General features: G+C 54.7%; 1 protein-coding gene across 1 annotated transcript; it reads right to left on the bottom strand.

The window, feature by feature from the left end:
- Positions 1-6,850: 6,850 nt before the first annotated feature.
- Positions 6,851-25,672, bottom strand: MVK (mevalonate kinase). Its single transcript, XM_055549933.1, is given in 12 exon segments — positions 6,851-7,482; positions 7,484-7,581; positions 8,579-8,732; positions 12,131-12,247; positions 12,611-12,701; positions 16,622-16,667; positions 17,265-17,368; positions 20,386-20,541; positions 21,557-21,701; positions 22,764-22,911; positions 24,183-24,274; positions 25,420-25,672. Coding segments are annotated over 12 exon segments (1,488 nt in total). The 5' UTR covers positions 25,571-25,672; the 3' UTR covers positions 6,851-7,296.

Consider the following 25,672-nt stretch of genomic DNA (forward strand, 5'->3'; position numbering starts at 1 on the left):
ATTTACAGTCTTTATTATTTTATTATTATACCCTCCAAAATTTCCAGATTTCTGAATTCTCTTTAAAAACTAAATAGAAAGGTTGGGTGACTGTGGACCGACCACCCCGCAGGGCAACAACTGTCTGGAGCTTTGGGGTGGGGGTGCTGCCCCCTCCCCGGGGCCTGGCTGGTTGGTGTCGCCTGGCTGGCCCCTGGAGGCTGTGAACTTGAGACCCCTGGGTGGGTAGGGTCCCTCAGAGTGGGGCTGAGGGGCCCATGGAAGACCCCGGGGCACTTTTCATGAGACTGAAAATAATATCCTTAGAAATACTCAACCAAAGCCCAGAGAGGGAAAGCCACAGGGTTAAGTCACACAGCATTTCATAAATCTCCCAGGTCGTGGGTAGCACTCTCCTCAACCACATGAGGCAGGTGGAGAGATGGGGGGATGCCCCCCATCCTTCCCTGTCCCTGCTCCCCAGCAAAGCAGTAAAGACGCCTGCATGTGTGTGCTGTCCCATCACCCCTCCTGGGAGCAGGCTCTGCTCCAAGCCCCCTAAGGGCGTCAGAGGATGTACCAGCATCCCGTCTTCTCTCTCCTGGAGCAGGACGTCCCATTGGCAAAACCCAGCCACGCCAGGCAAGGAAAGTGGAAGAAACCCCAGGCTTTGGAGTCAGATGCTTCCGGGTCCCAGTCCCAGCTCGGCCACCTCGGAGCTGTCCCGTCACCTCTCTGAGCCTTAGTTTCCCCACCTCTAATAACAACAAGAGCTGATGCATCTTGGATGCTCACTCCAGGTACTAGGCTCCAGGCCAAGTGTTTGATGTACACTGTGACCTAGCATCCCCACTTTACAGACGAGGAATCGGATGCCCAGACAGGTGACGTGACCACTGCAAGCCCCACAGCTGGAGGTGATCCAGCCACAGAACAAGGCCAGACCTGTCCGAGCTCAGAGACCACAAAACGGTAATCACTGGGAAGATGAAACCAGGGCATGAGGGCAAGCTCCTGGCAGAGTGAATGAGCCCTGTGATTTCCACGGATGGAAAAACTCAGGCCCAGAGAAGGCAAGAAACTGCCTCAGTTCACACAGTAAGCTGCCTTTTGGTTTTCTCTTCACAGCCAGAACATCTTAGGAAGATCACGGTCCTTGGTGTCTAGAGACCCATCTCAAGGCCTAGCTTCTGCACTTGTTGACTTCATTGCCTGGAGCAGGGACTCCCTCTGGGGGCCTCAGTTTATTCATCTGTAAAGTGGGGCTCACCCTACTTTCCTCATAGGCTTCTTATGCCTCACGGATACAGGTGGAGAGAATGAACGTGAAAGTATCCAGAGCCACAGACCAGCGAGCCGACAAGAGGAGGAGCAGCCCGTATTGATCACCCAGCTTCCCCGGGGCTCCGCCCAGTTCCTGGCACATATATATACACGTGCGTACGTGTGTGCGTGCTCAGTCGTGTCTGAATCTTTTGCGACCCCATGGATTGTAGCTGTCAGGCTCCTCTGTCCATGGGATTCTCCAGGTAAGAACGCTGGAGTGGGCTGCCATTTCCTTCTCCAGGGGATCTTCCCGACCCAGGGATCAATCCCGTGTCTCCTGCGTTGGCAGGCGGGTTCTTTCCACTGAGCCACCTGGGAAGCCCCCTTGGCACATGTAGGTGCACATTTGATATCTGCTGGATGAACAGCGTCCAGGAGCTCAGGGACCAGAATCCGCCGACAGCCCTGGGCAGCCATGGGGAGGAGGGCAGCCCCATTCTCTCCGGGCAGGGAGGATGCCCTCATCCCAGGAAAGCAACTGCGGGTGGGGGGACACCTCCTCAGCCAATGCATTATGCAAATGCGTCGAAATGGATGTTTTCCCTATCAGATTTAAAACATTGTGCGAGAACAGACCCAGTTAATCTCCTGTGCCAGGGGGGTTTGGCAGAGCAGCCTGCCAAAGAGGCCCAGTTCCCATCTCTTCCCCTGTGTGTGTGATTAGGCAGCCTCCCGCTCGGTGAGCCCACGAGGGTGGGAGAATGCATGCGTTCAGGCCTCCCCATCCCTTTCTGTTGCTTGGAGGGAGGTGGGGGTGGCCCAGGAGCTGGTGTTGGCAGGAGCATGGATGGGGGGGTGGGGGGTCCAAGGTGTGTGTGCAGCACCGAGGGCCAAGGGGGCTGGCGGGGTGGGCTGAGGCGGCGTTTCTGGGGCAAGTGTGACAACAGCGGAGCAGGGACTGGAGGGGGACTTGGGGAGGGTCACCTCCCGGACAAACAGTCCACACAGCAGCTAAGAGCAGGGCTCGGGGGTCACGCAGACCTGAGTTCAACTTCCACTCTGCCACTTGCTTGCCTTGGGACCTCAGGCAACTCATTTCCCTCTGCTGGGCCTCAGTTTACTCATCAATGGATGAGAACCTCTCTGTCTCACCTCCCTGAGGGGATTCACAGGCAGAAGTCACCTCAAGTGCTAGGCACCGTGCTAGGCATGGAGCAGGTGCTTGGGACGGCTGCTTTTGGCCTCTTGGGAGCTGACAGAGCCACGGGGAGGGGTGTAACTCGCAATGACCAGTGCAGAAGATGGGACATTCCGCAGGATGGCATGTAATGAAAAGGGGTGTGTGTGTGTGTGTGTGTGTGTGTGTGTGTGTGTGTGTGCAGGACAGCGGTGCTAGCTTAAGAGAGAATTCAGGGCTGTAACAGTCAGATGCATGGTCCTGGACAGGATTCTGGACATTTAGGAGACAATTAGGAGGAAATGTGCCTATGCTCTGGGCATTGGAGATGAAAACGTATTGTAAGCATGTTGCTATGCTCCTCTGGGCCTCACCTTCCTCACCTAAGCTGATGATTGAGCTTGGCACAGAGTAGGTGCTAAGAGACAGCCCAGGAGTGGTCCAAAATGAGCTGGAAAGGCAGGCAGCACTGCAGAAGGGGGTGTGTGCTAGCTTTCTTTTTTTAAAAAGAAAAAGCTTTGGCCAGAGAACAAGGATGAAAAGAGGGACCTTGAGAGGCAAAGGGGCGGGGCCAAGACCACTCAGACGGGCAGCGTGGCTGCCAGTGGTCCACAGGAGCCAGTCTGAGAGAGAAGGCATTCTCACTGACAGGAAGAACAAGGGTGCAACCGCAGCAGCTCCTCTGTCAGCAGGGATCACAGTGTCTGCTGCCCGTCTCCCAAGGCGAGACCTCTGGCAGAGTGGAGAAATTTCCTGTGAACTTCAGGCTGTGCGGGTAAATCGGCTGCAGAGGCTGGGAGCTGCTCCGGATGCTGACTTGAGAAATTGCTGTCCTCGGGCTGGCGGACAGGGCACGGGGCTGTGCCACCGCATCTTTGAGGAGGAAGCCAGGAGGCTGGAAAGCCAGTTGGCATTCTCTTGGGTTTCCCGAACAGCAATCCTGGGGGTCTCCACCTAGGGGGTTTGAGTCAACAGGACTGGGCGCTTCTTATTAGCTCTGTGCACCATTCTGAAACTTCTGGACCCTGAGAAACACCCTTGTTTCTCAGTTCAGGACAGTTATAAGGTGCATTGGACTTCCCTGGGGGTCCAGTGGTTAGGACTCCTGGCTTCTACTGCGGAAGGTGCAGGTCTGACCCCTGGTTGGGGAAGTTCTGTGTGCCACGTGGTGCAGCCAACAATTATACTAATCGTAATAGTGAGTGTTTCCTGAGTGCTTACAATGTGCCAGGCACCGTGCCAAGGGTGTACGTGCGTTTTCTCATTCAATCTTCAGGAAACTCTATAAGGTGGGCGTTACTATTATTTCCATCTTTCTGATGGGGAGCCTGCAGCCCCGAGAGTAGAGGTCAAGTGGCGAGTGGCTGGCAGAGCGAAATGGGGACCCAGGTAGAGGTGAGCCCTTGGCAGCTTTAGGCAACATCTAGTTCAGTGACGTCAGTCCTGGCTGCACATTAAAATCACCTGGGAACTTGTGAAGACCACTCACGATTGAGCCCTTTGAGATGTGTTAAATCAGAAGAGCTGGGGGTGGGGGGAGGCATTCGGGGGTGGTTTCTAGGCGCGGCTGGGAGTGAGAATGCCACACCAGGCAAAACGAGAAGGGCAAGGCTACAAATGCAAATTGCCTGCAAATGTGACATCAAAGACAGGTGGCCAAGAGTGGGGGCCCCCAGGCCCATATGGTGGCCAGTGATGGTGATGGCTGGGGTGAGGCTGCAGGCCAAGGCGTGCCAGGTGGCGGCTTCAGTGGGGCAAGGGTAACGGGTTGGCTCATGCTCCAAGAGAGACACCTGGTCCCCAGGGAGGAAGAGGGAAGGTCTCAAGGAGCAGATAGGTTCTGGGGCCTCGGCCTCTGGACACCCTCCTCGCAGGCCCACGTCCCGCAGTGCGGGAATGCTGTCAACCAGCATCAGCCCTGAGAAGGCATAGTGTAGCCCTGACTGCTCATTCAAATTGTGTGGGGAGCTTGTGAAAAACACCCAGGCCCAGGTCCACTCTGACCAAGTACATCAGCATTCGCAGGAAATCAGGAGCCCGAGCGTGGAAAACAGCAAGAATCACAACAAACCTGTGTTCAGGCAGAAGCACAAAGGGGCAGGGGGCTGGTGTTGGAGTCAGACCGTCTGACATGGAATCCTGCTTTGGATGCTGCTTAGCTGTGTGGCCTTGGACGAGTTTCTCGAACTCTCTTCAGTTTCCCGATCTGTAAAATGGGACTAGCAATTAATTATTCTCCAAGATTGGGAGTAGATAAAAAGAGATGACTGATGAACAGTACTTAGGACAGTGCCCCACACGTAGTAAGACCCGGTATTGATATCATTTTATGTATTGTTTTGAAGGCTGGAGACAGGTCAGTGATGCCGGGGTCATTTTCACACGTTAAGCTGAGGCAGACGTTCTTCCCAGTGCCCTGATTCCTGGCAGTGACCCCAGGCAGAACCTAGAGAGACAGAACCCTGATATGTGTGGGAGGATAGAGAGGCTGCTCTAAGGCCGCTCTTACCCACCCTCCCCTGAAAGTGAAAGTGATGTCCCTCAGTCGTGTCCAACTCTTTGTGATCCCATGGACTGTAGTCTACCAGGCTTCTCTGTCCATGGGATTTTCCAGGCAAGTGTATTGGAGTGGGTTGCCATTTCCTTCTCCAGGGGATCTTCCTGACCCAGGGATCTTCCTGACCCTCCCCTGAAGACACTGGGAAAGAAGCCAGCTGCCCCCTAGTGGCCAAGGGCAGACGCGCAGAGCCATTTAAACCAAATTCTGCACTATGCCCCAGCACCCCCACCTTCTTGTCGACTAGGGGCTCCCAGAGCTGCGGGTGGCAATGTGCTGGCTACTAGAGGTTTTGGGTGGATTCTGACATTTCATAAAGAGCTTTGACTTGCAATATAAAGTTCCAATAGGGCTCGGTGGGTGCCAGACACTGGCTACCGGCACTCAAGTCTCTTTTCCCCACCCAGTCAATTTTAGACAGGAAGGAATATTCCACAACCCAATGCCAGCAGGTTTTGTTTCCATTTTTTTTTTCCTTTCTTAATTTAACCATTAGTTTATTTATTTTTTTCAATATAAATTTTTTTAATTGGAGGCTACTTTACAATATTATAGTGGTTTTGCCATACATTGACATGAATCCGCCACGGGTGTACATGTGTTCCCCATCCTGAACCCCCCTCCCACCTCCCACCTCCCTCCCCATGTTTCCATTTCTTACAAAAATCTGCGAATTAGTGTGTGCTCACGATTTGAGAAGTTAGGAAGTTTATTTTTTTATTTTTTACTTTTTCAGTTCAGTTCAGTCGCTTAGTCATGTCTGACTTTTTGTGACCCCATGGACTGCAGCATGCCAGGCTTCCCTGTCCATCACCAACTCCCGGAGCCTACTCAAACTCATGTCCATCATATCGGTGAAGCCATCCAACCATCTCATCCTCTGTCGTACCCTTCTCCTCCCACCTTCAATCTTTCCCAGCATCAGGGTCTTTTCCCACGAGTTGGTTCTTTGCATCAGGTGGTCAAAGTATTGGAGTTTCAGCTTCAGCATCAGTCCTTCCAATGAATATTCAGGACTGATCTCCTTTAGGATGGACTGTTGGATCTCCTTGCAGTCCAAGGGACTCTCAAGAGTCTTCTCCAACACCACAGTTCAAAAGCATCAATTCTTCAGCTCTCGGTTTTCTTTATACTCCAAATCTCACATCCATACATGACTACTGGAAAAACCACAGCTTTGACTAGATGGACCTTTGTTGGTAAAGTAATGTCTCTGCTTTTTAATTGGAGTATAATTGCTTTACCATGTTGTTAGTTTCTGCCATACAACAACATGAATCAGCTGTAGGTATATATGAGTTAGGAAGTTCTTCCTGAGCTGCTGCTGCTGCTGCTAAGTCGTGTCCAACTCTGTGTGACCCCATAGACGTCAGCCCACCAGGCTCCCCTGTCCCTGGGATTCTCCAGGCAAGAACACTGGAGTGGGTTGCCATTTCCTTCTCCAATGCATGAAAGTGAAAAGGGAAAGTAAAGTCGCTCAGTCGTGTATGACTCTTAGCGACCCCATGGACTGCAGCCTACCAGGCTCCTCCATCCATGGGATTTTCCAGGCAAGAGTACTGGAGTGGGGTGCCATTGCGTTCTCCATCCTCCTGAGCTAGGAAGTTTAAAATCCCCCTTTCTGGAAAAGCGGGCTGAAGCTGTGCTGACAGGCTGAGAGTTTGATGTTCGGGCATCCATCCTGTCCACTAGGGCCATCTGGAGAAACCCTGCCCTATCCCATGGACACAGACAACCAAATGACCCAAAGTCCTTCTTTCCACTAAGAAAGTGGCTGAAGAAGGGACAGGAGAAAGGGGGCAGGTATGGGCAATGGAGACTACCAGACTCTCCCATCTTTCTAGACATGGAAAGAAGTGAGTGAAGCACTGTTTACTCAAGATCTTTTTATTTCCCCTTTGCCATCTTTTCTGCAACCCCTTCAGATACAGACCAGAAGGTATTGCACATCGACCCTGCCTTTGGCCAACCCTCAGGCCAGATGGAAGACAGAAGGCAAAGACCATCACCGGAACACCCCAGGAAGGCTTCCTGGGGGAGGTGGGACAGACAGGCAGGAGTACAGAAGTGGAGGGAAGGAGAAGGTCCACTGCTCTGGGAACCAGACCCCTGCATGTGGCATCCAAGCAGCTCGGCCAGGGAGTCTGTGGGTCCGTGGAAGCTTCCGGGAGGCCGGGAAAGAGGCCCTCTTGTCTCAGACAACCACACACACTCCACTGATGGCCTGGCTCAAGAGAATGTTGTAGAACACAGACCATGGCTTCCGGGCAGCCTGGCTCATGGTGCAGAATGTGGGGCATGGCCAGCAGGAGGGGTGTCACAGAGGGGCTGGGGGCCTCCCGTCAGCGTCAGGAGCTGGGCGCCCACTGGCCAGCACAGAAGCCAACTCCAGCGCCTGGAATAATCTGGGAGAGGGCTTCGTGGTGGGGCTGCAGCTGCATGGGCTCCTCTCAGAGGCTATCCAGGCCTTGCTGGACAGAGGCATCCAGGGAGGCGGCCGCGTGGACAGAGACACCGGGGGCACCAATGCTGGTTTCCCAGCAGTCAAAGCCACAGCCGCTCAGTGCCTGCTTCGTGGCCTCTACCTCCGGCTGCTCCACATCTGCGGGGAGGAAGGGCAGCAGGTCACTCTGACCATCGGCTCCCTCGAGGAACATTCTCCCTTGGAGAGCGTTCAGCCCTGCTTGTGGCACAGGCAGGGGACCAGTCTTCCTGTTGGAACACCAAGCCTGGCATCCTCCACGGGAAGGTTATGGACCCCCGAGTCATGTGGAACCTGGCCATGGGTCCTCAAATGACGCCCCTCTCTGAGCCTCATCTCCTCATCTGGGGGTAGGGCTGACGATGAGACCTGCCCCTCGAGGCTTACGGAGAGGCTGACACAGGCTACTACAGCTGGAGGGCCTGGCCCAGCGCACCACACACTCTCCAGGAATGTTCTCCCGCCATCGTCACCGCCCCAAACTAGGCCCCCACAGTCGTGCTCGGCCAAAGTTGGGACACAGCAACTCCTTGAGGCCTGGGAGTCCTACTGAGGGTAAGGGGACCCCTGTGGGCTCACAGCAAAGCAAGGGGGAGAGCAGGACGAGAAAAGGAAGGAGGAGACGGAGAGGAAGCCGACCGAAGCAACAGTGACTCAACGCCCCAGCACAGGGCATGCTGCTGTAAGCCCACTCCTTGGCCCTGCTCTTTCCCCAAAGACCAAAGAGGGGAGAGACACATTTCTCTTGTAGCAAGGTCAGTCCCAGTCCTGGCCACATCAGGAGGTGACAGCAGGGATGCAAGGCCGGTAGTGCCAGTGACGGCAGATGGTGACAATGCCTTGGTTACTCCTCAAGCTTGTGCTTAGCTTGGCAGGTAAGGAGACGGGAGGAACAAGCCCTGTGCCAGGCTCTCTACATACGTTTCGCCTCCTTGAATCTAGCCAATGGTTTTACATAAACCAAATGTTATGTAGGCCCAGACCAGTTAATTCCCTTGACTGAGGCCACACAGCAGAGGTGACACTATTCACAGGCTTCTTCCTCCTCCCCCAGGAACTGCCTGTGTGGGCGCTTTGTGTGGGCCCAGGCTGGCAGCCCTGCCCACCCCCTGGGTACCTGGCCTGAGGAGCGTGATGCCACAGCCCCCGCCGCCCGCACCAGTGAGCTTGCTGTGCAGTCCGTGGGCCGTGGTCACCTGGCACAGCTGGTCCAGAGAGGCATGGCCCACACCGAGGGCATTCAGATGGTGCTGGTTCATGTCGATAAGCTCCTGGGGAGAAAGTTCTCTGTTCCAGCTTGGCCTGCCTGAGGCTGAGGTCCTGGGCTCGCCCCATCCATCTGACAGCTGCTGGTTTGGGACCTCAAAAGGCTTTGACTGCCCAGCACACTGTCCTTCTCCACTGATAAAAGAGACCCTCTCCTTCCTACAGGACTCCCAGTGGGGCTGGGATGGAGCTGGCGGTGAGCACATGTCAGGTCTGGCCACGGAAGGCTCTGGCCATGGGAACTGGACAGACAATGAGAGCCCTCCCAGGGTTTACTCTGCCTCTTTCCACTGGAGCTGCTAAAACTGGCCAACCTCAGAGACATGCCATTGGAGTTATGTTCCCTGCATATGGTCTCAGAGATTACACTGAAGACAGAGACATTTCAAACTAGGTTGTCTTGGCCCCCGGATCCAGCTATGCCTGAAGCTGTCTCCTCTGGTCGTCTCATTTAGAAGCCAATAAATTCCTTTGCTGTGAAAGCCTGGTTGAGGTGGATTTGGGGCATTTGCAGAAGAAGTCTCAAGTAACGTGCTATCCTACTGCTTCCTTAGGAACCAACTTTCAGAAGAATGGGTGTGTATAGTTCTAACTAGGTCACGAGTTGGGGGAACTGCTAAGTTTGTTCAGATTTCTCTGATTATGGATAATAAAATTCCTGCTCTCCTGCAGATCAAACAAGAGGCAGGTTGATGGAATAAAAAAGCTTACAGTCTCCACTGCCCAGGCATTCCCTATTTATATTTCATTTACTCCAGTGGTGTCAGCAAATCCCATCAAAATGCCAGGCAACTTGCTAGATGCTGGGGCTCTAAGAATGAGCTCCAGTCCCTGCTGTTGGGCAGTTATGAATGTGGGATTTGAAGGCAGGCGAGCCTGGGTTTGAATTCTGGCTCAGACACTTCTTGATTGCGTGTCTTGGAATGAAGTCTTTCAGCTGAGCTTCAGTTTGTGTGCTGAGTCGTATCTGACTCCTTGGGACCCCGTGGATTGTAGCCCTCCAGGCTCTTCTGTCCATGGGATTCCCCAGGCAAGAATACTGGAGCGGACTGCCATTTCCTCCTCTATGGGATCTTCCTGGGATCGAACCCGAGTTTCTTGAGTCTCCTGCATTGGCAGGTGGATTCTTTATCACTGTGCTACCTGGAAAGCCCCCAGGCTCCCCCTTGTAAAACAGGATTTCTAAGAGTATCTGCCTTGTTACCAGGAGGATGGAATTAGGCGTCTTTCCCATGAAGCCTGGCACAAGGTAAGTGCTCAGCAAACATCAGCTGCTGTTAGTACTTTTATGCTGCATTTCCAGTATACCCATTTTTCAAAGGGGAAAACTGAGGCTCAGAGGGGAGAGGGATGTGCTTAAGGCTGCTGAGCTTGTTAGGGCTGAGCCAGCACCGGAAGCTGGCTCTGCCTGATGTGAAGTGCATCTCTTGCCTCGGAGAGCACCCCTGGCCCTCTCCTTGCTCTGTGCAGCTGCACAACGCGCAGCTCTACCCCGGGGTCCCGGGAGGACCTGTGTGCCGGGAGGATGCCCATCACAGGGCTGTGTGCCAAGGCCCACCTGGTTCTCCTGCCCGGGGCCGTCGGGCAGGGTTGTGTCTGCCTCTTCCCGGCAGCCTGCCTCCCACACCCCAGCACTTGTGACAAACGAGCAGACATGCGTGATGGCCCTGTGGCAGCCCTGGGTGTCTTTCACCGGTCCTGGGGGCTGGAGGGGAGGGGAAACTTCTGGGGCCTCTCTCGGTGCCTGAGCACCAGGTGTCATGTTGCGAAGGCAGGTTCCAGACACCTGTCACATTCTGATCCAAAATCTGTCAAGGATAGGATGACAGGCTGTGACACAGGAGAACAGCTCGCTGGTATGAGTGCAGAGCTGTCCGGGAGGCGAGCTGCACATTTCAGCGGCTGCCGCAGCCAAAAATATACACACTGTATAATCGACGTGCTGTTCTGAGGCATTCTCCAGGGACTCAACGGGGTGTATTTTAGGCAGCACTCCATCATTATTAATTTCCTCCACGGGAGGACTGTGTTCCCTTCCTTTCTATGTGAAGCAAGTCGAGAACCAGCGGGAAAAGGCTGGAGGGATGGAAGGAGATGGCTGGGGGATCAAGGGCAAAAGCCTGGAAATGAATTAGATGGAGTCCGTGCACTGAGCCTGGAGTACACACTTCTTAAAAATTTTGGGGGGGGGGATTCCCTGGTGGTCCCATGGTTAGGACTTGGTGCTTTCAGTGCCCTGGACGAGGTTCAATCCCTGGTCAGGGAACTAAGATCCTGCAAGCTGTGCAATGAGACCAAAAAAAAAAAAAAAGAAAAGTTGACTAAAGGAATAAACAAGTCAGTGACTCCCAGCTCAGCCACTCCTTGATGAAACACCCCAGAGAAAATCACTTTCTTTAGGTCTTGGTGTTTATATCTGTAACAGGGTGGCAACGTACCCACTTCACAGGTAGGTTGCTGGAGGATTAAGTGAGGGGTCATCTGTGAAGAGGCTTGGAGAGCACCAGCGCCCACTCATTACAGGGGCTGCAGACTCAAGCGCCTACAGCAGGACAGGAGGCCCTAGGCCCAGGGCACGGCGGCTGTGGGCGAAGATTAGGAAGTGGTGGGGAATGTGGAGAAACGGAGACCCCAGGGCCTCACTTGAGGCGGCTCCCTGGGCACCTCCAGCTGACCCACTGCTGCACAGCCATGTTGGCTGGGCCTGCCGGATCCTCTGGATCTTCCATGGAAGCCAGGTGGCTTTTTAATGCCAGTGCACACTCACTGGGCCAGATGGGCCGGTTCTGGGAATGAGCCCATGCCCTCTGGCTAAGCTGGTGGTTCATCAGGCACTGTGCTCCTATGTTGCTCATGGGATCTCACTTCATTCTTAAGACACTCCAGTGAGGCCAGGATTCAGACGTGGGCCTGATGAAATCCCAAGTGTGAGGTCTCAACTGCTAAGCTAGAATTAGGCAGAGGGTGGGGGCTGGAGGATTGATGAAGGATTTCAGACCATGCCTGACCCACAGCACACGAGCGAGAGATAGCCACTGTGTGAACTTGATGTATTTAGTACTAACTAGATGTACTTAGCAAACAGAGCAGGAAAGAAGTGGCCAGGGGAGAAATCGCTCCTGGAATTATGGAGGACTATGTCTTTACACGCACGACCCAAACCTGGCCCACTGCACTTATCACACACTAGACACCACACTCAGGGCTGTCTGTGTTCCCTTGATTGCTCCCAGTCACTTGGGAAGAGGCTTCAAGAGAAGACCCACTTGTTCACGGGTGCATACACAGGCTCCAGGTCCAGCCCCTGTGCTTTAGTTCCCGGGGATTCCGAGTGCAGATGGGGAGGCCCTGCCCTGGACAGCGCCGTGGGTGGGGGACCCCGAGCCTGCAGGTGGGCTCTTACCTCCAGCACAAGGTAGTGCTCCGGGGTGGGGGCCGCCGCCATCTCCCCCAGCACCCGCTCGCACTCCAGGGAGATGGCGTCTATGGAGGTCAGGAGAGGGGCCACGATCTCAGGGAACTGCAGGGAAAGAAAGTGAGGGCCCGTGAGGCCTAGGGGTCGGCAGACACCTGGTGGAGGGGGAAGGTGTCCCCACAGCCTACACCCATCCTTTGAGTGAATCCCTCTCCTTTGGGCCCGGTCCCTGCCTTGCCCGGCCACTACGGACCCAAGCAGAGAGGAGGTTCTCACTGCAAAGGCAGCGTGTTTAAGGATTCCTGTTCTGCCTCCTTGCTGGGCTGTGGATGCACAGAGCCTCCCCAAGTCCCTGCTCCCCCTGCCCCCTCCCCCCACTAACCCAGGAGGCAGAGGGCGGGCTCTGACACCCAAACGTGAGTGTCGTGGCCCCGCCGGGAACACTCCCGGGAGTGGAACCAGCAGCACCTTCAGCAGCCGGCTCCTGACATTGGCCACCAGGACCTTGGTGCTGCGAGGCACTTTGGTGTTGCTCAGCAGGATCTTCAGAATCGGTAGCCTGTGGGGCAAAGAGGGGCCAAGGTGAGCCCAGGACGGTGCAGCTGGGCCAGGGCTGGGGGCCCCCTGGACTCCGCCCCACCCTGACTCAGGGCAGAAGTGGAGGCCTGGGGAAGTGAGCTGGAGACAGGTCTGGGAAGCAGGGTTCTTGATGCCCAGTTGCAGGTGCCCACAGCCGCATCCCTGCTTTGGCCCCTGGGCAGACAATTGTTTTCCTTTGGCTTGTGACTCACTCCTCCGTTCAGTCGTTTCAACCTCGAGTGAATGTGCAGACAAAGGGCCCGGCATGTGTGGAGTTAGAAGTTCAAAGGCGCCACCATCAAGGGTACAAGAAGGGGCTGAGGCTCTGTCCTATGGGCTGCCCCACGGAGCTGGAGGGGAGGGCGCTGGAGAATCAAAAAGCCCTGGGACCAGGGGTGAGTCACGCATGGGGAGAGTCAGGTCCCAGTGTTCTGAGCCCGTTCGTGCCCTGCCTCATTGGTGCCCAGACCTGGCAGGACCCCAGGTGTGGTCAGAGGGAGTCAGTCACGCCCAGGTAGGAGAGCGGATGTCCCAGGGCAGCCACGCCCAGCTGGCCCGCCAGCACCACCACGTGGTCCTCACCTGCCCTCTGGGCTCTATGAAAGTGAAAGTGAAGTCACTCACTTGTGTCCGACTCTTTGCGACCCCACAGACCGTAGCCTACCAGGTTCCGCCGTCCATGGGATTTTCCAGGCAAGAATACTGGAGTGGGCTGCCATTTCCTTCTCCAGCGGACCTTCCCAACCCAGGGATTGAACCCAGGTCTCCTGCATTGCAGACAGATGCTTTACCATCTGAGCCACCATCCCTCCTAAAACCACAGCCCCAGTGGTCCTTGTGGTTGGCTGTCTTTGGGGACTTAAGCCACTGTTTCTTGTCATCTCGTCTGCCTTTCAGAGCACTGCCCCAAGGCTGGGGACAGGGGTGGAGGACCTGAATGAGCTTTGGCTAGAGACAGCTGCAGACAGACAGGCCCCGATACCTTTATTTGCTTTTCTTTTCACTGATCGAGACTGTAAAATCCAGCAGGGCTGGGAAAGGCTGACAGAAATCTGCTTGATCTCACCGCCCATAAGCCCATGAAATTAATATCGATTCTCAGCTTTGGAGGCTGGCTTTTTTTTCCCACTTTACCAAAGATGAACATTCTATTTGGCTTTTCTCTTCCCTTTAAAGAGAAGCCATTCCTCAAAAGGGCAGCGCTCTGGGAGGCTGTGTCTTGATCCACTTGGCAAACAATGCATTTTTTTTTCTTAATTGTGAAGCACCATGCGTGGTTTGGGGGTAAAGGGCTTCTCCTTAAGCCACGGGCGGGATTAATGTGGAGTCGGGCCTCCCGGCTTCTCAGAGAACCTGCCATCTGCTCACCGCAGCGCCCTGCAGCCAGCAACGAAGGTCGGTCGCTGGCTCTGTGTCCCCATCTATCGGGGTGGGAGGAGTCTGGGTATCATGTCTTCATCTCTCTCAAATAAAGTCCTTTGCCAACGGGCCTGCTGCCAGCCCTGCCAGCCCCACAAAACTCAGGACTCCTGTGACATCCAGTGACCACCCCCCAGGGCCACATCCTCTAACTGCTGTGTGATCTGGGCCGGGTGACATCGCTAAGCTCATCTCATCTCCCCCCTCCCTGGAGCTCACTCCACTCAGCCACCCTGGCTCCTAGCTGCTGTTCAACATTTCAGCCCCACTCCTGCCTCAGGGCCTTTGCACATGCATCTCTGCTGCCAGGGACCTGCCCCCTGGCCTTGGCACTCTGCTCAAATGCCATCCAGGCAGAGGGCTCCAGTTCCCTCCTTCACATCCCAGCCCTTATTCTCCTTTTGTGTACTAAGGCCGTGGGGATGGCCTGCCATGCCCTTACAGAGATGACTGTCCAGGGATCGTCTCCTCCCACAAAGTAGGAGCTCTGTGAAGGTGGGACTTTGGGTTCCCTGCTGAAACCTCAGCACCCGGTGGTTGTTCAGAGATACTTATGGACTGGATGGATGAACTCCATCAGGAAAGAATAAAAAGCACTTGGCAGATACCGTTTCTGCCATGGACTCCCATGCCTAGGAGTCCCATTCTATAAATGAGAATAAACAGAGGCCCCAGGGGAAGTAACTCACCTAAGGGCCCACAGCAGGCAAATGGCAGAGCCAGGCTCCAAGTGGACCCTGGGACCCCAGAGCACCCGCTGCCCCCTGCCCCCTGCAACTGCACACACTTTTGGGCCTCTCCCCCGCCTCCCGTGCCTGGGAGATCCTCCATTGTTCACTCTTAATCACCTGCCCAGCCACATCTGCACTGGCCTTCTGTGCCCAGGGCCCAGCTCAGGGCTTAGGATACAACAGGCTCACAGGAAAGAGACCTGCCCCTGCCCCGTGAAGGACTCCCCAGATCTGCAGCCCGATGGTGACCTCCCTGCTGTCAGCCCCAACAACTTAGAGCCCTAAGAACACCTTTGTTTCAGATCGACATCATGACTGTCTCCTCTGAGAGATCGTGGGCTGCGGGTGGACTGGGCCCAGACACTCAGCCTCCCACCCTTGCTCCTGATCTCACTGCATGCCGGTTCAGGCCAGCCGGCAGAGCCACCGACCCCTGGGGGCCAGACCTCTCATTTCCTCCCCGCCATCGCTTCCATAAGCAGCCAGAAGAAGCTACTCCACCCTCCTGAATGGCCCTGCTCCCTCCTCTCTGTGGTGCAGGGGTTGTCACTCGGGGGACTTGCCCTCCAGGGCCCGTGTGACAACATCTGGAGCTATCTTTGATTGTTGCACTGGAGACGGGGGAGGGGCTACAGGCCTCTCGTGGGCAGAGCCCAGGGAAGCTACTAAACATCCCACGCTGCCCAGGAACGGTCCACCCACAAGGAATTCTCCAGCCCCAAATGTCCACAGTGCTGAGGCTAAAGGAATGCTGACCTGGAGCCCTCAGAAAGGCAGGTCTGGCTTATGGAAGCCGACAGAGCAGGCGTGAGAAGAAGCTACAGGTGTAGAGAGAAGGGGTCCACACCACGGCCTGCCAGGCCCCTGAGCCCCGAATGCAGCACCCTGACTGGAGGCAGCAGAGGTCCAGGACCGGCTGTCTGGACGCCAAGAAGACCACCCTGGCTGCAGAAGGAGAGAGCAGGCCCCGGGACCCTCAGAGTGTGGAAAGGCCCCTGCAAGGCAGCAGAGTGCCCTGGGACAACCATCATTCCCCCGCCTCCATTTGATGGGGGAGGGCTCAGGGGACATCCAGGAGGCACCTGCTCCCCTGGCCGCAGGCCCACGCCTTACCCCTGACGGTCCCACACTGAAAGCCAACAGAACAGAGGATACTGGAATTTAATACACACATCTGTAATTCCAGTGCGTCTGGAAGGAGGAAGGAAGGAAACCAGAACAGGCTGAAAGTTGCCCAATGTCCCTCCACTCGGCCTGCCACGAGCCTCCTGTGGGCTCCAGTCCTGCTCGGATGTGGTGCCTTCACTGCGGCAACCACCACGGAGTCTTTTGGTGGCTCACGTGTGCACGTCTGTCTCTAACCACCCAGAACTATGTCTGAGATCCATTTTTATACCAAGGGTCCTAGGAGAGGGTCAGCTGGAACACAAGAAGGAATCACTCCTTGTTTACTAAATGGATGGGCGGATGAACTGGTAACTGAAGGAGGGTCTGGGGGAACAGCCGCATTCTGGAAGGGGAATGGCCCAGCCTCACCTGACCACCCGCTCTGATCTCTTGCCAACTTCAGAGCTAAAGTGGAGAGGAAAGAGCAGGCTTCCTCATGCCCATGGCCTGTGGGGCCACATGCGGGAGGGGAATGCCCAGGGGCACCTGCCCCGGGTTCCTTCACAAAGAAATGGGGCTCCCCCTTTTCACAAAGAAATGCATCCCCCACCAGATGCAGAAGCTGCAGCTCCCCCAGAATTACCTCTTTAAAGATGAAATCTTCCCTTGCTGGTATCGGAGTGCTCCTCCTAAAGAGAAGAATGGGTGGGTTAGTCACAGGAAAAGCTCTGTATCTGGGCCTCCTGGGAAAGGGGTGGGATTGGGGTGGGGCAGAGTGTCACCATAACAGACTCAGCCCCGTAACGAGGCATCTCAGCTTCAAGGACCAAAGGCCCAGGAGGGCGTGGAGGTGCTCCGTGCCCAGGGCCGAGGGTCCCTTCCTTCCGTCCAGGCTTCCCTGGACAGGCCGCACGGTGATGCGGTGGAGGTGGGGCCAGAGGGCATCCAGCTGCAGTGAGCAGGCATCCTCCCCAGAGGGGAGCCTGACTCGTGTGGTCTGCAGCCCCCATGGCAGTGGTTCCGCAGCTGCGCCCTCTGGATCCAAGGGGGTGGGGGTCTCACTGAAACTACAGCTTCCCAGGCCCTGGCCCACTCCCAGAGATTTGGATCGGGAAGGTGGGAAACCCTGAGGTTCCCCCTGTCCCCCTCCTATCAGGAAAATGCTATCTTCCTCAGAACACATGGACTCTACGTACATCCCAAAACCACAGTCTGGGCAGCTACGCCTGTCACAAGAATTCCTAAACGAATAAAAGCTGAGCACGTGGGCCCGAGGCAGCACCTACCCCAGGTGCTGACGGCGTTGTCCACTCCGGACGGGTTCCCGTGAATCACCTTCTCCCCCTGGAAGGCCCACTTGTTAATTAACTCCAAGTTCTCCTCGGTCCACCTGAAGGAGACACAGAGATTCGTCTTTACCATCCACGGTGGTGAATGGGGAGCTGGGGGTCACTGAGGGCAGCAGAGGGCCAGGGTCACAGGCGGGGCTCGCTGGAGACCAAAAGGTGAAGTGGTTTGGGCCCCCAAACTCAGAAAGAAGACAGATAGACAGCTCTGAGCCTCCCCGGCTACAGAACAGGCCCTGCAGAGCGCTCCTGCCCAGTGTAGCAGAGAGACCCGAGGCTTGGAGTTCACGGGGCTCTGCTTTGTCTCTCATGAGCTGAAGGACTCTGGGCCCCTTGCCTGCCCTCTCTGAGCCCTACTCTCCCACTCTGGAGGAACGTAACTCCTGCCTCCGCACAGGCTCAGCAGGCGTGTGGGCCCGTTGGAATCCAGCCCTCTCTGGATTCCTCCCCAGAAGGGGTGTGGACTCACTATGACAGTGAGTGAGTATCACTTGAAAGCCTGCGAGGACCACATGAGGACACGTGCTCAGCCCCACCACCCCGCCCTCTCTCTCAGCTCATTTCCCTTCTGTCTAGTCCCTGCCCCGAGACCCAACAGAAGCTGCTGTGGGTTGAGCCGTGGACTAAGCAGGGAGCTGGTCTGAACCCATTCTGCCGCCGACTCACTGGGCATCCCTGAGCAGCCGTGTCACCTCTGACCCTCAGTGTCCTCCTTCAGGAAACAGGGATAAAGGTGTCAAATCACAGAGGACATTGTGGGATGGAAAAGCACACCAGTGTTCTGCAAAACGCCCAGGGAACGGTGTGTATTCCACCTGGGGTCTCTGTCCTGAAGTCACTCCAAGCCCGGTCCACCCACTCCTTTGCTGTGGTGCCTTGGGCAAGTCAATCACTCTCTCTGAGCCTCTTTCCTCAAGGGTCAGAGGAGGATCTTATGGACCTGAAACTCACCCAGTGGTTGTGAAGCTATGATTAATAGTCAACACTGCTCAGAGCTACTGATTACCCAGGGCCAAGCACTGTGCTACAGGCTTCCCCTAATCCCCACAATAACCTCTCAGGGAGGTTACCACAGTCACCACTCCCTTTCTTACAGAAGAGGACACTGAGGCTCTGCCGGGTGAAACAGCATCCCCAAGACCACGGTGCCACTCATGGTGATGTCAGAACCACATACGCTCACTGGAGCCTAAGCTCATAACTGCTGACCTTTGGGGTGCCGACGAGACTCACTCGCTCACTTGTTCAGTATACACTGAGCATCTACTATGAGCCTGTGACTAAGAGCACAGACATGGTCCCTGACTGCTTGCAGCCTTGGAGTCTAATGCAGAATGGATGTCAGGAAGTCACCAATATTTAACTATAGCCTCCGAGAAGTGCAATGCCGACTGGACAAAGTGTACCCCATTCTGAAAGGGGTGGGCAGCCTGAGGGACTAGGTGGGGTGGGACTAGGTGGTGTGGTCAGGGAGGCAGGAGGTGGGGGCAAAGAAGTCCAGCCTGAGGCTGTGCAGCCTGTGCCGTGACTGGGACTGGACAAGAGCTGGCCCTTTCCAGGGCCACAGATGAGCCAGAGTGGGGTGCGGAAGGGGCACCTGAACACGGCCCAGGGTCCAGTCCGCTCAGCAAAATTGACTCTTTCTTCTGATTGGGAGACGCTGGGGGCATGGTGGGTGGGGGCCAGGTCTGCTCTCCCTACAGGTTCTCAGCAGTGATGGGTCTTCACAGGAGGTGGGGGAACCAGGTGGAAAGAAGCAGGACAGGAAAGACCACACGCATACTTGGACACCCACAGGCGTGCACATGCGTGCACATACCCACACCACCTTTGTCTTTTGAAAGGTGGAGCCGGTCCGCCGGTTCGTGGGCAGATGTCTGTTTGGGGGGCCCAGGCAACCTGGCCTTCACTGCTCTGCGCTACAAACAGCGATCAGCATGTGGTACTGAGTGGTGGTCCTGTCGCCTCTGTCCTGCGTCACCCTCTTACCCTGGAATCAGCACGTCAAGGCTGGAAGCTCCCCAACCCCAGAGTTCATCAGGTGTAGCCACTCCTTTTCAGATGAAGAAACAGAGCCCCAGAGAGAAGCAAGTTAACAGGCGAACGTGACTGCAATTCCTGAAAAACGGGCCCCCCGCAGCTGCAATCGCTCATTACCTGTCAGATGCTTCCCAAGGCCGTCTCCGCCGGCCCCCATCCCCCGACATGTGAGCCCTTCAGAGCAGCCTTGGAGAATTCAGACTGGGAATACTATCAACAGCCCCCGGACCCACTGTGGCCACAGGGACCAAATTGAGCTTTGGGCCTTGGCAAGCAGCACACCCTCCCTGACACAGCACAGCTGGGCCCACACGGCTGGACTGGAAGCCCCCCAGCTAAAGGGCTCCCTGGAGCCATGAGGACAGGCCTCAGCAAGAAGCTGCCAGGCTGGATGCTGCGGCCTCATTCCCGACTCCCAGGACAAACTGCATTATCCGTGCTTGTGCCAGTTTCTCAAGTTTCCCCAAGTAACAGAAACGGCCCGCCCACAGCCCTGTCAGGATAAGCCTCAGTGACTCACAGTGAGAACCGCAGAGGAGACGCTACGACCTTGTGGGCATGAAGATCAACAGGAGGGGAGACGTCCTGACCAGACAGACGCTCCCGTGTTTCCTTCTCAGCATGCTGTTTGTCATAACCATTTGGTACGACCTGGCAATGTCCCCCTGGGTATGAGTGAGGCTCCCAGTGGGGGGAGTGGGCTGGTCAGGGTCCCACAGTGAGCTAATGACAAGCATGATGGCTCATCCATCCACTGCCCTACATGTGGGCTCAGGTTCTTTCTAAAAAACCACAGCATCTGAACCCAAAGGAGGCAAGGTCGGGATGAGGTGGCGGGGGGCAGTGGCAAAGAGCTCAAGTTCTAGATTCAGACCACCGGGTCCAGATCCCACTCCACCACCACAAGCTGTGTGGCCGCCCTGCGCCTCAGCATGCCCAGCTGTAAGGGGCCCACGGGACAGATGTCAGCTTGGGGTGTAGTGCCCAGGAAGGACAAGGAGCAGGGGGAGGGCCTGATTACCTGCCAGCAGCCTCCCCATCCTTCAGCGGGTTTGGGATCTCCTCGCACGCGGTCAGGAAGGCAGCTGCCAAACACACGCAGTAGGCGGCACTGGAGCCCAGCCCGGCCCCGGTGGGCAGCTCCGACCACATGGTGACGTCCAGGCTGGGCAGGGCTCTGAAACACACCAGGCGGCAGAGCTCTGACTCTCCACAGGACCCCTTGGAGGTAGGTGCTGTCACCACCCCCATTTTACAGATGAGGAAACTGAGGCTCGGGAAGGCTAAGAACCTCATACAAGCTAGAAAGTGACCCGAGGTTTGAACCCACACTGTCTGATCCTCAGCCACACGCAGCCTGTGCCCTGTATCACTCCGTGACACCACCTCAACCAGGAATGTCCCTCTCTAGGAGCTGGCTTCCCCAAGGGCAGACAACCCAGATCTTAACGAAACACAGGCTTCACTCTGTTAATCACAGAGCTCCCTTGGAGCCCGTGGGACATGGCACAAGCATGCCTCCCGGGCCATAGCACACAGAAGCCACCCAGCAGATCCGAGAATGGACTCTGGCTTTGGTTCAGCTGAACTGAAAGGCCAAAGGAGGCAGCATGAGTTAAAAAGGCAGGTGTTGAACTGAGGAGAACGGAACTGATTTCCCAGCTCTCAACACTTACTAACTAGCTATGTGGCCCAGAGAGTCTCTAACTCTCTGGGTCCCAGTTTCTCTCTGTGCAAAATGGAGAGGGTGTCCTTCTCGTGACGTTGCTGTGAATACTGAAAGCAGACCATATATGTATACACACACACACAGGGTCTAGTATGGTGGACTTCCCTTGTAACTCAGTCAGTAAAGAATCTGCCTACAATGCAGGAGATCTGGGTTAGACTCCTGGGTCAGGAAGATCCCCTGGAGAAGAAAATGGCAACCCACTCCAGTATTCTTGCCTGGAGAATCCCATGCACAGAGGAGCCTGGAGGGCTACAGTCCACGGGGTTGCAAGAGTCGTACACAACTAAGCGACTAAACCACCAACTAAACGACCACCAGTATGGTGCCTGGAACGCAGCAAGGACAGCTGATGGGTATTCAGAGCCTGGAAGGGAGCCCACGTGCTGTCTAGCAGCCAAAACCTCGGCTCAATCTCAGGGGCAGGCTGTACCTGCACTCCCTGCCCCAGCGGCGCACATACCTTTGACTCCGGCAGATAGACAGGTACAAGTAGAGGAAGGCCAGCACAGCCAGGCACTGAGGATCCACACAGTCCTCGGGGAAGCCCGCCACCTCCTTCAGCTTCTCCATGTGCTCCGCGGTGAGCGCTGCACCGTCACCGTGCCCTGTCACACAGGCAAACAAGCGTACGCGGGTGGATGAGAAGGCCTCGGTGGTTTTACAGACACCAGAATACAAAAAAATTGAGACATTCCAGGCATCAGAATCTGGAGAGACGTGGGCTCAGGGCCCAAGCTCCACAGCCGAGGCTGTCGGTGGACTGCAGGCTTGGGAGGCAGGCAGGCCTGGGTTTGGGTGGGTCCTGACTGTGCCAAAGACTGGTTTTCCGACCTTGAGTAGGGGACTTAATCTGTCTGCACCTAAGTTTCCCTGAGGGGTAAACAGGTAAAAGGGCTATCTCCTCCCAGGATTGTTGCAGAGTAATAAAAAAGGTACAGAAAACCCTTAGCACTGCTCCTGGCATGTAGTAAGGGCTTAATTGCTAGTAGTTTTCAAACACACACACACACATATCACTCAGAGGCCTGGGTTTGACCTCCATGGTACAATATCAAAACTAGAGGCCACGAGGCTTTCCTGGTGGTCTAAAGGCTAAGATTCCAGGGTCCCAGGGCAGGCGGCCCAGATTCGATCCTTGGTCAGGGAACTAGATCTCACAGGCTGCAGGTAAGAGTTCACGTGTCACAACTAAACGACCCTGCATGCGGCAACTAGATATCCTGTGTGCTGCAACTAAGAACCCAGCGCAGCCAAATAAGTATGTAGATACATTTTCAAAAGATTGCCCAGTAATTTAAAAATTGCTACAAAATATTAAAAACACACACACACAAAGTAAAGGCCATATTACTTCCCCAATATTGCCCTCTCCCAAAACATAATTAGTGAGAACAGGACAAGTACATCAAGCGAATATGAAAGGTGGAGATTTGCTTGGGTGGAAGGGAAAGGCCGGTGTGTGGAGAAGGCTTTTAAATTTTAAATAAATTAATATATTAGTAAATAAGTAAAGCTATTCTTAGGGGGGACAGGAGGGAAGACACCTCCAGGGTGACGTGTCTTGGGTCCCTCGGGGACAGCCTGGGATGACAGCCCAGCTGTCCTCCTTCCCCTTCTCCTCAGGGCCCAGCCTCTTCCCGCAGCTGGTTCCTGCTCCCTGCACTTACCCAGAAAGCTGGTGTCCAGCAGCTGAAGGCTGGCCACATCCCAGGCCCTCCTGACGCCAATGTTTGGTAAGTTGAGGCCCACTCTCCCACTGCTGTGGGGCTGAAGCCGGAGAAATGTTCTCAAGTTCAAGGCCACTGCTAGTGCTACCTATAGAACAAAGCGCACGATACCAGCAGTTAGCCTGGGGGTCGCTGGCAACATGCATGGCTTCTGATTTAGAAACTAGCACGTGGGCCACTCTGAACTATGCCCTTGGCAGACACTTCTCATCAACCTTGGCACCTTCTTCACAGGAACAACCACTACCAATCAGTTAGGAGTTAATATCTACATGTCTTTTCCCTTCCCACGTAAAACTTCAGAATTTCTCAACACCAAGGGATGGCTTCCCTAATCACCATGTTTTCAAAGATTAATATAAGAACATGAAAAATGACAGCAGGGAGGAGCAGAGAAAGCATGGCTTTAGGTTCAAGCAGACAGGGTCACTTCTAACTCTACCAAGGTGTGCGGGACCTTGAACAAGTTGCCAACGCTCTCCTAAGCCTCAGCTTCCACAACTGTAAAACAGGACAATAAAAGTGTAACCTCTGAGGACAGTTATAAGAGTTAAACGAGATATGCATGTCTCAGACACCTCTGCAGGATCCTATTCATTTTCCCCAAGAGTTTAGTCCTTAAACTTCATCTCTTCTCCACTGAAGCTTACTTCCTAAGTGACTTAATTCCGCCCACATGGCTTTCTGTGTCATTTTCTTGCTTTCTTACTGGGTGGGCCAGAGAAGGCCTTCAGAGAGCCTAACACCTGCCTTTTCTTTGCCCAGCTGAGAATAAACTGACCTCCTCTCTGATCTCCCAGGCTACACCTCAAGACTTTCTTTCAGCTTCTTTTAAGATTAGCATCAGAGGACTTCCCTGCTGCCAGTGGCTAAGACTCCATGCTCCCAATGCAGGGGGTCTGGGTTTGGTTCCTGGTCAGGAAACTAGATCCCACATGCCGCAACTGCAACCCAGCACAGTCAAATAAACAAATAAAATATTAAAAAAAATATATTAGCATCAGGGGACTTCCCTGGTGGTCCAGTGGTTAAGAATCTGTCTGCCAATGCAGGAGACACAAGTTTGATTCCTGGTCCAGGAAGATCTCACATGCTGTGGAGCAACAAAGCCTGTGCTCCAGGCCCGAGAGCTGCAACTACTGAGCCCACGAACCACGACGACTGTAGCTATCTTGTCTACAGCCTGTGCTCCACAACAAGAGAAGCATTGCAACGAGAAGCCTGCACTTGCTACAACTAGAGAAAGCCCTCATGCAGCAACGAAGACCCAGAGCAGCCAAAAGTAAACTTAAGAAAAAGAAAAGATTAGCGTCCGGGAGCAGCAGCTCCCAACCCTCAAAGGCTCAGGGGGCCTTGTACCTTGCCATGGACCACGGCATGCTCTCCATGCAGAATGACTTTCCCTGGAGCGGACACCAGCAGGACTTCTGACAACATGGCTCCTGGGAGTCCTGAAAAGGAAAGACAGAGAGAGGATGGAAGGTCCCCAGACCTCAGAGAACGCCTAATTCAAGCACCCCATTATAACAAAAAAGGCAGCTACCATTCAGCACTTGCTGTGTGCCCCAAAAGCAGCGCGGGGCAGCAGTCAGCCTGACACACCAAAAAATCTGGGTTTGAACCCACTGCTCCCCAGTGATGTCATCTTAGCTAGCCACATAGCCATCAAATAGCCACGAACCTTAAAAGTTACACGGGACAGTAACTATTCACCTTAAAGGGTTTTGAGAAAGTTAAACTAAATAACACAAGCAAAACACTTAGCAGTGTCTGGCACACCACAGTCAGTTACTGATAGCTCTGTATTACTGACTCTGTTTTTGGTTCCAGCTTTTATTATTACTACTATTAAAGGTAGAAATTTAAATGAAATCATGGACTGGAAAGAAAATTTTTCCTGGGCATTTCCAGGCTGTTTCTAACGTTTCACAATTAGAAACAAGCTGCAGAAAAACAACTGTTACACCTCCCCACCCCACCCCCCCTTTTTTTGCACACTCAAGTCAGGATCTCTGCAAGACAGAGTCCTAGAAAGTGACTTGCTGGGTGTGCGTGTGCACATTTTAGATTTTTATGAATAATGCAAAGCTACTCTGATGGCTCAGACGGTAAGGAATCCGCCTGAATGCAAGAGACCCGGGTTCGATCCCTGGGTCAGGAAGATCCCCCAGAGAAGGGACTGGCTACCCACTCCAGTATTCTTCCCTGGAGAATCCCATGGATAGAGGAGCCTGGCAGGCTACAGTCCATGGGGTCGCAAAGGGTAGGACACGACTGAGCTACTTACAAAACAGAAAAGAAAAAAACTATCTATTTAAGGCTTTACTTCAATAGCGTGAGACCTGAACCGAACTATGAGCTAAGTGCTATTATGACCCCAGTTCCTCAGGGAGGGAAACTCAGACTCCGAGTGAGGAGACCTACTGCTTGTCCGAAATTCAAAATCCTGTCAGTTTTCAGGTCGCCGGCTCCTGAAAAAGCCGGATTCTCAGAGCTGAGGAAACTGAGCCTGAGAGGCCGGGAGCCCAGTCCGGGGTCGTTCTGGGTCTCGGCCTCGAACCTCGCTCCACCCCGCCTCGTAACCCCAACCTCTCACCTGTCGCCTCAGATGCTCTGCTCCCGAAGCCGAGCCGCTCCAAGACTCCATACGCGAGCTCGCGGGTACGGAGGAGAGGCGGCTTCTTCCTTCCGCCAAGCCAATCAGAGCGCGCGAGCTGAGAGTTCCCTTTACCAATTGGCTTGAGCATTGGCCAATAGCTGCCGTTCACCAAGACCTCACGGATTTCCCCGCCCAACTCCTTCCCTGGACCAATGGGAAGCAAGTCCCTGGGAGTGTCCCGCCCTGGGGA

Source organism: Bubalus kerabau, chromosome 16, assembly GCF_029407905.1.
Source record: "Bubalus kerabau isolate K-KA32 ecotype Philippines breed swamp buffalo chromosome 16, PCC_UOA_SB_1v2, whole genome shotgun sequence".
Lineage (NCBI taxonomy): Eukaryota > Metazoa > Chordata > Mammalia > Artiodactyla > Bovidae > Bubalus > Bubalus kerabau.